We start from the raw sequence: 14,673 nt of genomic DNA on the forward strand, positions 1-14,673 counted from the left end.
TACTTTTAGCACGTTCAAGGTGACATCCTAGAATTCAAGCCCAAGCTTTGACCAAATAAAACAAAGAAAAAAGTAAATAAAAGAAAGTTTAAGAAATTGATTCCAATTGACAAAAAACACAAAAATCCCTATTTAACGCATTAACAATTTTCAAAATCTGTGGGAAATACAAGTACATTTTAGGTACTTATAAAAGTTGAGTACTTCTTCCAACACTGGGTAAATTATATACATACCTATAACTATATACTGTCCTGAAATTTTTGTGCAAACCAGCCTCTTCTCATTCCTCACAACTCTCACAACTTGCAAGTCTGTGCTGATTCTGACAACGCAAAACAGCAACAAATGGTAATTCTAGTATTGTCTCCCCAACCTTTTATTCTTAGTTATTTGTTTGAAATTTGACAGAACAATACAGTACAGCTAAATAACGCCAGAAAGCTAAAATGTTTGTACTAGAAGCTAATTTCCATCTCCAGTCCGTATAAGGGAGGAGGGGAGCATAGTGCATTATTTACAGTGCAACAGTACTCTAATCCTAACATTCATTCAGTCATCTGTTCACTCACACATATACCCTATCACAAAGCAGCAGCCATTTCAGGTTAAAATCATAATATAATCTTTAGATAGCTATGTAGTTCAGTAGAAACATTTACACATGAAATACCTCCTAATCAAAGTAAATTTTCTAAACTAGCCAACAAACTGCACATTTTATATTTTACGTGTTTTTTTCTTTTTTAAAGCCACAACAAATGTAAGCTACAAGAGCTGTGTCAACAAACATAAAAACAAACATAATTTCACAGTAAATTAAAATACAGTAGTGACATACTTTCACTCTTATGCCAGCTCCAACAGCATTTACGACTAATGGAACCCTTTTTGTTCTTACCTTCTCCCACACAGAGACAGTGCAGCTCTGAAAAATGAGTTCCCTCATACCCAGACAAGCATCCGACCACACACAGAAGGTTTCTAGAAGACTGTTTGAACTGTGGCGACAAAAACCCTGCCTACGTCTTTACACAGAATACTGCCTCAGAGCGCAACCTGATCTAGAAGTTCACCTGAAGTCCGTGGGGCCATCCAAGCCTGATGATTAAATTACTGCACACTGCACACTGCCAGAGCCCAGACCCTGCACAACAAAGCAGCAGGGACTAAGTGATTGAGTTTCAAGCAGTAAACATAATCTTCATATCAGACTTGTGGTTTGAGCTGGTCAAGTCAGCTAAAGTTTGTTTTGACATTATGTGTTGAGATGCGCGTCATATAATCTTATAGACAGTGATAATAACAGATGTGAGGTAAGACATCAGGGATAGAACTTCAGTCACAGACTCAGACTATTGAGACTGGCTTCCCAAGTCACTTCCGGGACTCATGACAAAGGAGCAGTGACTTGTGCGTTGACTTTAGGTTCAACCTAAAGAATTCAAACTTGTGGACCAAGGATTTGGTATTGGACTCAGACTTGCCTAGTTTCAGATCTCATGTTCTTAGCACTGCCAATATGATTTATACAGTTTTACAGTTAGTTTTTTTAGAAGATAATGACTCAACTTCAAACTCTTACATAGATTTTGATTCAGACTTGCACTGAAGGACGGGAAGAGAACAATGACGACTTGAGCATTAATAGGACTTGAAAATCATGACTTGACTGCAACACTGCAATACAATGATGTTTACTGTGCAAAAAATATTTTAAAGAAAAGCTAAAGTCAAAAGTCTTAATTATGTTAGTTTCATCACTAAAGCAAAGGTCAATCCTTGATAGAATAAATCTTGATTCGTATTATCCAGTCTTACACCAAAATATAAAGATGTTTAACTTTTGCACCCATTGCCAATTGTTCTAAGTTGTCAAAAATAATGAATCAAATAAAAATAAGAAACAAAAGTCAATATACCAGCAAAGTTTTCCAAATAATTACTATTATGACATAATTTAAAAAGAGCCACAGAGTTACAGTCACATAAGTTATGCTGAAACATAAGATGGCTTCTTACTCTGAAAATTGTCACCAAATAAATCCACAAAAAATGAAATGCTGTGGGAAAGAAAGATAAGAAAAAGGGAACTGGGGAGAAACACAATCTGATTAAATGACCCAGAAAACAAGTTTTTTGTAGTGAGTAGTAAGTAAATGAATTAAAGCCAACTCAGTGAAGTTGCAAGCATCACTCGATTCACACACCCATCCACACCATAAGCATGAACTAAATGCGGTAAATGAGTATATGATCGTTACAAAAATGTCTTGTATATGTAGACAATCAAGGTACAGGTCAAGTAAAAAGGATTTATGACACAATATAATCCAAATGTAATACTTTTTAAAACACTAATTGTCTATGTTCATGTTAAGCAGCTCTGAATAAAAGCTTTCTGAGTCAAGACTTCCGACAAAACACAGAAAGAAACATAGTCTACAAGCAAAAAAGCAGTAAAGGTAGGTCAGCAAAGGCTAAAGCAGAAGACAACAGGATGCGTCTCTTAACACAGGTCCTGGTCATGGTTTGATCCAAGTTCAGCCCGGATGTTGTCTTGGTTTGGTCCTGTTTCTAGTTTAGTTCAGAGTTTAGCTGCAAATTGGGACTCCCAATGTTGATGTGTGGTGTGTGCAAGTGTGACAGAGCTCACAGTTGAGTTGCCAGTCATCTCTGGAGATGGCATGAGAAACGCCAGCAGCTATTGTTGGCCTTTCATTTACACAGACATGGTGTAATTAATGGGAATAACACCACCTACTGAGAATTTTAAACAGATGCCATGTGGATGGTGCGCATACATCCACAATACATCATTTAAATAAAAAAAAAAAAAAAAAAAAAAATGGTTACTTTATGGTCATTTTATGTTTGATAAAAGACACTGTTAAGGGCAGTCTTAATTTTATAATTACATTAAAAGGATAGTGAGTTACAAAAAAAGAACAAAATAAGCATAATATATGCAAATATATGTTTTTAAAATTCTTGACAATTACTAATATTAATAGTAATAATAAATATAATAATTGTAAAATAGTGTTCATTTCTTGCATTTCTTTAAAAAAATGTCTGTCTTTCACATATCAATTTAAGCTCTTGATGTCTTGATATGTTTTCTTTCAACACAGTCATGCTATAGAATGCAGGGCTCTTTGTCTACATGCCGTACGTCAAAGTAAACGCTTATATTACAGTCTGCCTAAAGCATATTTCATGGCCTGATTTTGCATTGCTTGAATTAAGACTAAATTAACTATAACATCTTATTCTTAGTGTACACATCTGTTAACCATCCATTTATCTTGACTCTCCAGTAAAAGGACTTGCTTTATAATTAACAACATCTAGCATCTATGGGTCAATAGCATAAAGGTTACCAAAATAGTTTAAAGGTACAATGGAAAAATGCAGATGCAGACATGCTTGATATTTCTTTAGTTGAGCAACAATATAATTTGATGCACTGGCTGAACCCATAAATATCATTGGCCAGTCCAAAAATCAATGCAAGGCTGTTACATATTTGAATCCATCTTGAAGGTCACATTACTCTAACAACATGCTCGGATAGATCAGCCCTGAAGTATTCCCACCACAGCGCCCTGACCATTCCACTGTACACATACTGGTAAAATAGGGGTTTGGCTGTACATTAAAGGGTTGACTCTTTATGGTTTAGCCCCTGTGTAACATGTGTGCATTATAGATGAGGCAGAGGAGAAAGGGAGTGTTCAAACGATCAGTTACCAGAAGACCAATCCAAGTCATTCACGTCAACACTAACCTCTAAGAACCCTGCACAGAGCCAGCACACGGATTTTGTCCCAGTTTCAAATCAAGCTCTCTACCACCTAAAGAAAGATAATTCAACTGTGATTTTGGAATTTGACACATACATTTATCACTCTGCTAACAGAGCTAATGAAAATTACATGAACACTTTAAGATCTTGTTCAAACCAGATACATTATTAACAGAGAACATCCATCCTGTATTGAGAGAAAGGAACTGTGTGCTGCCTGGTGGCCGTGTTGTTAAGGCAGCACCACACATGCCAGGCTCCATTTGCAGCCGGTCGCAGCGTTGTGAGTTTGAATCCCGGCTCTGACAATTTACTGCATGTCCTCCCTTCGCGCTCATCCCCATCTCATGCTCAGCTGTCATACTGGTCAAAAAATCCTGTAAATATTTTATTTTTTTAACTTAAATGTAAAAATTTAGAAATTCAGGTCAGGTAAAAATTTAAGCTCATTGCAATATATTTTGCACAAGATGAAACAGGACGAGTTAGAGAAGAGCTGTATACTAGAGTGTTCTATTTTGTTTTTTATACGGTTTACTTACCTGCTAATAGTATTACCTAGTATTACCTAGTCTTGTGCTAGCTATTTTTACTTTATTTTATTTTTAATTTATTCTATTATCATTATTTTATTATTATTATTATTATCTGATTGTGATCTTTATTTTGTATTTTTATTATATATTTTATTTTATTTTATTTCCCCCCCTCCATTCCCTATTAAGATAGGAGAGGAGTTTTGTTAAGAGTTTTTTGTTTTGTTCATAAGAATTCTATTAAGAGTGTGTTTTGAAACTTCCTATAATCTGTCCTTTCCTCCTGTTCTACTGCGTTGTAACAACGAAATTTCCCCTTGTGTGGATATTAAAGGATTATCTTATCTTATCTTATCATTATAGTTAATATTCCCTAATACACCGTAATCCCAAATTAGCTAACAGTTGAACTAGCAGCAAAATCAACAAGTATACCCATGTTTATTATGTCTAAAACACTGAAGTACATAACTGTCCTTAAAAAGCAGCTTATGCCGTGTTCTGCAACTGTGATGTGATTGTTAGAGAGAGTCATGTGACACGGACAGACAGGAAGAGAGAGTTGGAAATGTGGCAAGAAATAAACAATTCTCCAGCTCCAATGTGTCGCTTTATTTCAAGAGTCATCAATATATCACCAAGAACCATCATGTTACAATTAGCAAACCAAGTGAAAGCATTCATTGTGCTGCTGAAAATGGTGAGTCCAGATGTAGATGCAAATCAGACAATGGAGTCAGGTGCTCACCTAACCACCTTGATAAGAGCTTCTTTGTGCTCCTGGGTAAAAACAATTAGACGTTATCGCACAAATTTATTTAAATTGAGCTGGGGAGGTTGGCTATATGCAATGTTGTGGTGTTTGCATATTTAGCACGCATTATTGTCGTCTATGTTCACGCTGGCATCAGACAGCCTGTGTGCTGTGTATCCCACCAGCTCTGTGCAAACCTGTTAGGGCTGAGAAGCACATGGACTGATTCCAATAGCAACACGGGCTAACAGTTTACACTTGATGGCCATATATATCTCAGTCAGGAAGACAACAGTAATACAAACATGTCCCTTTAACAGATTTAAACAATACTGGAGGCCAGGGCTATTCAACTTTATTTTCCGGAGCGCCAGGGCCTCTGGGCCGGAGGTACACAACACGCCACTGCTGTAACAACATTTAGGGTCAGACAAAATATCCACAACACTGTTTCAATGAATTGAGATAATTCAATAAAATCACCTGGTCATTACCACCATAGACGCCTTATGGTTTTGCTTTGTCAGACCTACTCAACTCTGTTGGTTTATACACATACAATTTGAGAACAAAATCATCTCTCACGACAGTCACTCATTAACAGGGGCCATGTTATTCACATGTTATTCACTTAGCTATTCAGAAATCATAAATGTTGATAAGTTCGCTTGATCAGTATGTAATGATATATTAGATCACACACACACACACACACACACACACACACACTACAACTATAATAAACAATGATGCCAATGCCAATCTATGTATTTATGAAAAATGAGCAGGTCAATCACTGCACCATCAGAAAACTGTAGAGCTTTCATTTATCACACAGTCACGAGGCAAAAATTAAATTCAGATAGAAACGTTCACATCACTAATAAGCCATGTTGCTTGCTATCACAGCTGTGACAGTGAGACACCCCCAGAGACAGATGGCCAATGGGTCACAATTTGAGCTTATAAATATTCTGAAGGCCAGCACAGCACATGCAGAAAAACAATGAATATCTAGACATAAAATAGTCAGCTGCTGACGCATGAGAAGAAGCTGCTTGCCAAAACGTCAAATATCATTTTACTGCATAGGGCGGTAAACAAGTACATCTTCTCCACTTTAATCTTTGCATGCAACGCACGACTTGAAACAAAACAAAATTGTGCGGGAAAATTGCTCAAACACTTGCTCTGACTAAGGCTTTGACGGATGCAGGGGTTTCATTTTCTGACGTACTAGTAAGTCTGCCAATTTACCTCAGAAGTTCATCCCCGCAGCTGACAAGGCGCAGTGAGTAAAATAGCACATTCTGGCATCACATAAAATGGAAAAATAAGATGTCTTGTCAATTTATCCTTGACATTATTTGTAAGGCAGCACGGAATTCTGCCTTCTGCAAATAAATAAACCTATGTTTGTGATCTCTTTTTTCGGAAAATATAAACGATTTTTATGTTAGACTATATCATTGGTAAGGTTTCCATTTGTGAGATTATTAAGAAAGTTATGTGTCATCTTTAAAATTGATTGTATAAAGTAGAGTAGAGATTAAGTGTCACATTTTCATGGATAGAATTAATATATTTAAATTATGCTTGAGTTAAAACAGTCTGGTAGAAGAGTAAGAAGGACAAAAAGAAGATTTGAAGGGACACAAATTTTGAAGGGAAGAAATACATTTCCCTAAAAGGAATTTCCATTAGGGGTGAATAAAAGTGATTCTGATCGCCATAGTAACTGTAGTAACCCACTGACAAACAATGGACTGACACATCTGGGAAACTTGAGGGATCCTACAGGACACAACTAAGCAAGCACATATCTATACACCGCATGAAGAAGCAAATGTTGCTTATAACAAATGATGACAAGGTAATTATCAAGTAGCCCTGTCACAAGGAGGCGTGGGTTTAAAAATAAAGTTCACACCACCCTCATTAGGGAGCAATCACAGTGTAGCTTTAACATCGCACCCCTATAGATTACAGCTGGCATACTTCAACATAAGAAGGTCATGCTCTCCGCTCCGAGAGGTTGGAGAGTTGCATTATACAATATCTTTACACATACTGCCTCCATTAGGCAGTGGGTAAAAGCAAGCATTAGTTTTCATTACAAGACTATTTGAACGTGAACTGTATCTGATGTGAGCAGAGGGTTGAATCATCAAGGCTTTATCTTATGATACTGTACCTGTCAAAATAATTCACCGTCACCACTAAATACAAACCAAAATAATACATTCGAAACAGCAAATAACATCGGACCTACAGAAGTCGTCCCGTGCTAAAACAAATGTCTGTTTGCTAAACATGCGAGACAAAGCAAGCTGCCCCTCAACATACACAAACACACACACAATCTGCATGGCGTCACACTGAGGCCTAATCAATGCAGCTCATTCATACTGAACCACAGACATCAGGGGAAGCCAGGGGAATTACAAGCAGCTCTACTGAGAGATCACAGCCCAGGCAAAGCACTGTGCTCTGGGAAGCCTTTTTAATGTCTATCTCTAAGTGAAACGCAACAACAGGTATAAACAGAATATTAAAACGTATTAGTTAAATAAAAATCTGCAGTAATGTATTTTTAATGTAGAATCTCTCCTGTGCATTTTTGCGTAGTAAGCGAAACCCTATACTGAGCTGTGATCATCTCTTTCAGCACACATCCACAATAATATGCCAGTAGGGCTGAAACTAATTAATTGATTCATCGGAACTAATCAATTATTGAAATGATTGATTTTTTTACAATAATCATTATCTTGACTATACACATACTCAAAACATACCATGTGCTAAGAAAAGACGTTTTATGACTCAGGCAAAGCAGTTACATAAAAATTCCATTGGGAAATGTCCAAAAACCGGGAGAGACTCAAATTAATATGGGATAGTAGATATTGAATGAAAAAGAATTAACAACGATCAATAATGATATATATAGACCCTGGCGAGGAATGATGAGCGATGCGCAGAACAAGAAATGATAAGAAACTACCCCCCAGAGTCTCCCCCCCTAAACTCTGCTAGTGGGGGGTAAAAAACCTGAAAGAAAATTAAACCGTAAAGGTGGTGCTGGGGTGGAGGAGAGCTGCGCAAGACCTGCACCTGTGTAGGACCTGTACGTCTCCAGGGCTCTAGGACGTGCAGGTATTACAGCTGACCCTTCTTACCCTGGACATGGACTATCTGAGCCACTCCCCTCAGGCAGGAGGTTCTGGTCCGTTCTTTCCCTCTGCCGTTAGACTCATGAACACTTCTTAAACACTATCAATTTACCACAATTTAATCACTCACTGCACTGTTCACTTTCTGCACTACACATGTATATCTGTACAACTGTAAAATTGTGTACATATGAAGCCTATTTTTTATTTTAATTTTCTATCTTTTTTTTTTATCTGATAGCTTATTGTTATGACTTATTCATTGTTCATTGTTTTAATGTTTTATGTTGCACCGAATCACCAAGACAAGTTCCTATGTTAATAGGCAATAAACCTTTTCTCATTCTGATTCTGATTCTGATTCTGATTTTATTCTGATTCTGATTCTGAGACAACCTGCTGAATGGAGTAGAGGAGGGCCGAGTTTAAAACAAGTAGAGTGAGCGGTGATTGGTCACAGCAGAGCAGGGCAGTGAAGGCAGGTTGTGCACAGAGCGGGGAAGTCTTCCAGGCTGAAGCTATGACATGACTTCATGACATTTTGATGAAATTGTGTCTGTACGTGAACTCAATCAAGCTGCGTCTGCTTAGCTAAACCTGAGTCTAATTTAGTAAAAATCTCATATTCACAGACCTTTTGCAATCTAGCAACTGAATTGATTAATCGAAGAAAACAATCACCAGAAATTGTTTAAAAAAATGACTATTATAATTATGATAAATTATATTATTAACAGTAATTATCAGATGTTATGCTGACTCCATTATGTTAATCTGTCACGTATTCTGGGATTTATGTTTTTGCCAAAAGCTGTAAGGTTTGATCTTTTAAAACTCAAACAGTTACATTTAACATATTGCAACATAAAGCAGTATATAATAATAATAATAATAATAATAATAACAGTAAAAAATATAGTCTATGCTAAAATAAAATAATAATGGCATGCAAAATAAAATCCATAGAAAGGGTGATTTATATATGTGCAACAACAGGAGTGACATGTGTTATTAAGGTGCTATGAAGTGTTTACGAGTCTAACGGCAAAGGGAAAAAACTGTTCTTGTGGCGATAGGTTCCGGTCTAGATGGACCTCCTGCCTGAGGGGATTGGCTCAAATGGACCATGTCCAGGGTGAGAAGGGTTCTGATCCGACCTGCTCGTCCCCAAGTCCTGGAGACGTACAGGTCCTGCAGAGATGGAAGTCTGCAGCCGATCTTCTTCTCAGCAGAGCACACAATGCGCTGTAGTCTCTGTTTGACCCTGGCTGTGGCTCCACTCGAGGTCTTGAGTGATGGTGGTGCAGAGGAAGCAGAAGGCGACCATGGTGGTGATGGGGGAGTCGTTCAGGGCAAGAGGGGCATGGGAGGCTATGACTTTCCTGAAGTCCACGATCATCTCCTCTGTCTTCTGGGCGTTGAGCTCCAGGTTGTTACCGCTGCACCAGGACACCAGCCGGTCCACCTCCCTCCTGTAGACAGGCTCATCCCTGTCCAAAATGAGCCCGATGAGGGTGGAGTTGTCCACAAACTTGATCATTTTTACAGAGTCGTGGCTGGAGGTGCAGCAGTTTGTGTACAGTACAGGGAAAAGAGCAGGGGAGAAAGTACACAGCCCTGTGGAGCTCCTGTGCCGATAGCTTGAGTGTCTGAGACATTCTTCCCCTGCCGCACGCACTGCCTCCGATCCGTCAGGAAGTCAGGCACGTTGAGCTTGAACTTGTACTGGAGCAGAGCAGGGAAGATGGTGAAGTCCACAAATAGGATCCTGGCATAGGTTCCCAGGGAGTTCAGATGGTGATGAAATGGAGTGGCAGGTTGATGCGTCGTCCACAGACCTGTTGGCTCTGTAGGCGAATGGCAGGGGGTCCATCGGGGAGGAGGTGAAGGACTTGAGGTGGGGCAAGACCAGGAGCTCAAATGACTTCATGCCTACAGACATCAGCGCCACAGGCCTGTAGTCATTAAGTCCAGTGGTCTGGGGCTTCATGAGGACAAGGACGATGATGGACGACTTGAAGCAGCCTGGGACATGGATTGTGTCCCAGAACCAGCATAAGATTGTGGTTCAAGATGATAGAAACTGTGTCCAAGTAATTTCCCTTGTCAATGACTAAAGTTATTCTAAGTCTAATGCCAGAAAATAAATGCTCCAAGAGGAAGAGTAAAGTCTTTAAGATTAATGTCATAACATAAACCTGAATAATGAATGTTTTACAGATAGAAAAATACACGAGAATCAGGTATATCTTATGACCAGGTGTGTAATTGTAGAAATATATATAAAAGTTAAAGGAAAAAATGAATGAAGCCAAAGAACTTTAGTTAATATAATGAAAAGGTGTTTGAAGTTACAGCTGAAAGGTAGGCCAAGTAAGACCCCGCCATATTTTCCACAAGCCAGTAAGTAAAATAATAACAATCTGAACTCCAATATTGACCCCAATTTATCCCAGTGGTATTTTTTACACAGGCCACTGCAAGTAGAGCTCATTTTGACACTGGGAAAGCAACTGGAGGAAATAATTATTTACGCTCAACAGTCTAAAGCTAAGAGCAAAACATGAAAGACAAACATGTGCTCAAAGCAAAGCCTCCAAAGCCATCTTCAAATGTGGTTAATAGTCTGTGCTCAGTCCAACAACAACAACGTTTATCCCTTTTTCCACACAGAATACTCACCAGTAACTTCTGCTTTAGTTTTTGATGGCTCCAAATGTTTCTGTTAAGTCTGCAGTCCTCTATAAGAAGGGCGTTTTCCAAATATCGTCTGTGTGATAGTTGCGAGGGTAAGACCTCATTTCTCACCTGGAAAACAAAACGAAACAAAACAATAAACCACTGGTTAATTTATACATTGAATGTTGAACAGTACTTTCACCTATTAACTTAAATAAAGGAGTCAAAGTTTGTTTTTGCAACCTACTGGTTCTGTAAGAAAAATGCTATTCTATTAACCACTTTTTCTGCTGTGAATAAAATAAATCATAAACCTGCATTATCAAAGTCACAAGGGCTGTTTTCACTGAGCAGCCATGTTCCTAAAAAAATAAGACATCAACTTTTAAACCAGGTATTTGCAAAAACACACACATTTAAGGTGCTGAAATAAAATCCTTACTCCATGTTCAAACACTTAGCAAGCAACCTTGATATCACCATCTAAACTGCTTGTTATTGCCAAGCTAGTGGAGCTAGCTGGAAATAATAATTCCCTTGCTTAAATTATTCATAACTCCAGTCAGGTGGAACCAGATGCTTCTTTTGTGTCATAGAGAGGGAGCTGTAACTCGACTCGAGCGTGGAGGGCCCTCTCAGCATGGAGCTAAAGGCTTGAGGCTTGGACACTGCTGAGCTACAAACAGAACATAGGAAGTCATGACACAGGCCTGGCTGTTTCCATGTGACATTTCGTTTAGTGGGCAGGTCCACATCAGGGAGGACCAGGGGTGAGCCTGGCAGTTAATTCAGCCTCTGTGCCCCTCCCTGACATTTGACCATTGCAAGAAGTTGACCTTTTTTGTTTATGCCATGTTTCATTGCTGAATACTAATGCTATGGTTCTATGCCCGCCACTCATGGGAACAAGCTGGACTATTTTTAGCTGCTTGTCCCCAGCTGCACATCTCCAACCCCAGGCCACTGGGCAATTAGTGTTTGTTTCTCATGGTAAAAGGCAGTGCCATAACCTCCCAAATGCAAAAAGACATCTGGACACACGCACTCACTATTCTGCTCTCTATACCACTGCACCTCAGATACAGTAGGTTCTCTCAAACTTTCTACTACTTAACTTTCTACTACTCTTTTTCCCTCACCTGGTAGAACGTATCATGAAGCAGCCCTGGTTTTAGAAGTGACAACGGGGGCGAAAGCAATTTAGTGAAGTTTTTGTCCTCTGATCCGAGTGTTCAAATCCGAGCTTCCTCTGGTGACTACTGCCATTGTGTCCTTGAGCTACACACTTACAGTAAGTGGTTTTGCCCACAGTGTCTGTGTACACTGGAGTATTAATGAAATTATGTATGTGTGAATGGGTGAGTGGTTCCTTGATGTAAAGCACTTGTGCCTTGAAGGCGCTATATAAATGTGATCAATTACCACCTACCATTTAGTTACTAAATGTAAGTTTGTTTTTTGTGCCACAGTGGTGTGAAGTTGTGCAGTGCATATCAACGAGAGGATTGAAGCTTGAAGCTCACATATGCACAATGTTGCCAGTTGAATAGGGTTGAATACAAAAATACTTCCACTATGCATATGCATTCAAATTAAACAAAATTAATAATAATAATTCTTCCAGTGTTGCACAGCTCCATGTAGTCCTAGAATACAGTATTACCAAAACAATACATTACTGCCCCATGTCATCCTTGAATCTCGCCTGGTTAAGTAAAGGTTAACAAATAGATATAATAGATATATTATCCATCTGGATGAGCAGCTGGAATGACTAAGTTTAGTAGTCCGTGTGCCACGATGGCCCCTTGAATTAATTTTAGTGAGGGCAGTCTAATTTGGTCTACCTTATTACAGTGTTTTGTGCAATTACCCTGTGTCCCTGTTCACTGATGGACTACCACAGAAGCATGGAAATACATGATGCTTATACCACATCCACTGAGACCTATAGAACAATTTAGTGTGCTCCATTAAAGAGTTAACAAAGATGAATGACTACAAAAGGGGTTTGTGCTGCAGAAGGCAGTTTTTTTTCTAATCTGCTCTGAAATTCACTTGATCAGGAAATTAGAATCAATTACATTCCCACACAACACAATGCATTAACTCCTGACCACATTAGCATGCCGTTAATTATCCTCAAAATTAAAAGTGGAGCAGAAACAGCAAGTGGGGCTCGAATTGATTGGAAACGTGTGTCTGTAGCAATGCCTGTCAATAATGCTGTGAGTTATTAAATATACGTTAGCAGGTTATTTTCTAAACTGGTCTATGTTGTTCAGAAAACAATGTAATAGAAAATAACAAAGATAAAACACATGACAGTTAAGAGGAAAGGAGCTATAGGAAGAAATTAAAATCATAGTTGCTACAAAGTAAAACTAACTTTTGCCATAGTTCTGCAAGAAAACAATACTATTATTTTAACTGAGGCCTTTGCTACATTAATTATTAAAAACATGAGTAGAGCCTTACATAAGAACATAACAAGCCATAATGTTTGTATAATTAGTGACTCTCAACAAAGAAATAATGTACTATTATTACGTATTATCATTATGATTCAGGTCATAGAGGTATGTGAGTACAGAGTCAGAGAGCAGATTAGAGGGACAAAAGGAACCAGCACAGACAGACATGAATTGAACCAGTGCAGATAAGCTTTTTTATTACAAAGCAAATCCAGACAAATAATCGCAGCCGCGTGTGGATTTGGGTAAAAATCAACATATTAATCTGCCTCCTGCAAACAGATATGAATGTACATCATTAACAAGATGTAAAAAGGTATTACTTGAGGGAGGTCACCACCCAACACAGTTGCGGTTTGCATTGGGCTGCATTATTATATAAATATGTACAATTCAAGGAAAATGTACAATAGTGAATGAACGCGAGAATCAGTTATTGTTTGTCAGCGTAGCTGTTTTTCTAACCATTGTACAAAGTCCAGTTGCTGGCCAAATATTGCAAAAGGAAAGGTGATTTTCTATTAAATTAAAATGAATTGTTGTAATATGACTATAAGACAATAAGATAAGATAAGATATTCCTTTATTGTCCCACATGGGGAAATTTCATTGATGCAACGCAGGTAGATACAGAGGTAGATACAGAAGAAAAGAACAGATCACTTATAGGAAGTTTGAAAAACACTCTCTGAAAAACAGATCTCCTATAAACAAAAACTCCCATACACAAAACCTCCCATTTCCTATTTCCCAAAAAGTAAAACCAAAATAAAATTCAGTAATGCCCAGTGTCACTTTCAAAATCACTGAAGTCAATCTAACAGAAGAGACATTACTAATCAAGTCCAGAAACAATCGATTATGAATGCAGTCAAATCCCTGTGGTGATTAGTGTTCCTCTCCTCTCCTCTGACCTCCTGCTCTTCAGTTCTCTGGACAAGACCAGACAGTCACATGGCCACAACTAAATCTGACCTTACACTACCTCCACAGCAGTCCCCAACTTTTTTCTCATACAGTTGTTGATTTTTTTTTTTGGTGACAGGTTGAAGTGGACTGGAGCAATAACAATGGGGCAAAATACACACAACCTCGGACCCTAATTAAAGACCTTATCTATTTAAATATGTTTAAAAATGTATAATATTTTCGTTTGAGGCGTGGTACTCACCGGCCCGGTTTTGGACCCCGAAACGATGGGGACACGTGCTCTATAGACTTTTGAAACATATCAGTCGAACTGGGC

General features: G+C 38.4%; 1 protein-coding gene across 1 annotated transcript in view; it reads right to left on the minus strand.

Moving 5' to 3' along the window:
- The window catches only part of rimbp2b (RIMS binding protein 2b), a 58,896-nt gene that overhangs the window by 39,898 nt on the left and 4,325 nt on the right, over nucleotides 1-14,673 (minus strand). Inside the window, 1 exon segment of the mRNA XM_072433521.1 lies at nucleotides 10,957-11,082. Coding sequence (XP_072289622.1) covers nucleotides 10,957-11,082 — 126 coding nt within the window.

This window comes from Eucyclogobius newberryi, unplaced genomic scaffold (genome assembly GCF_026437365.1).
Source record: "Eucyclogobius newberryi isolate DKJ021-1_F unplaced genomic scaffold, fEucNew1.0.hap1 SCAF_6, whole genome shotgun sequence".
Classification (NCBI taxonomy): Eukaryota; Metazoa; Chordata; class Actinopteri; order Gobiiformes; family Gobiidae; genus Eucyclogobius; species Eucyclogobius newberryi.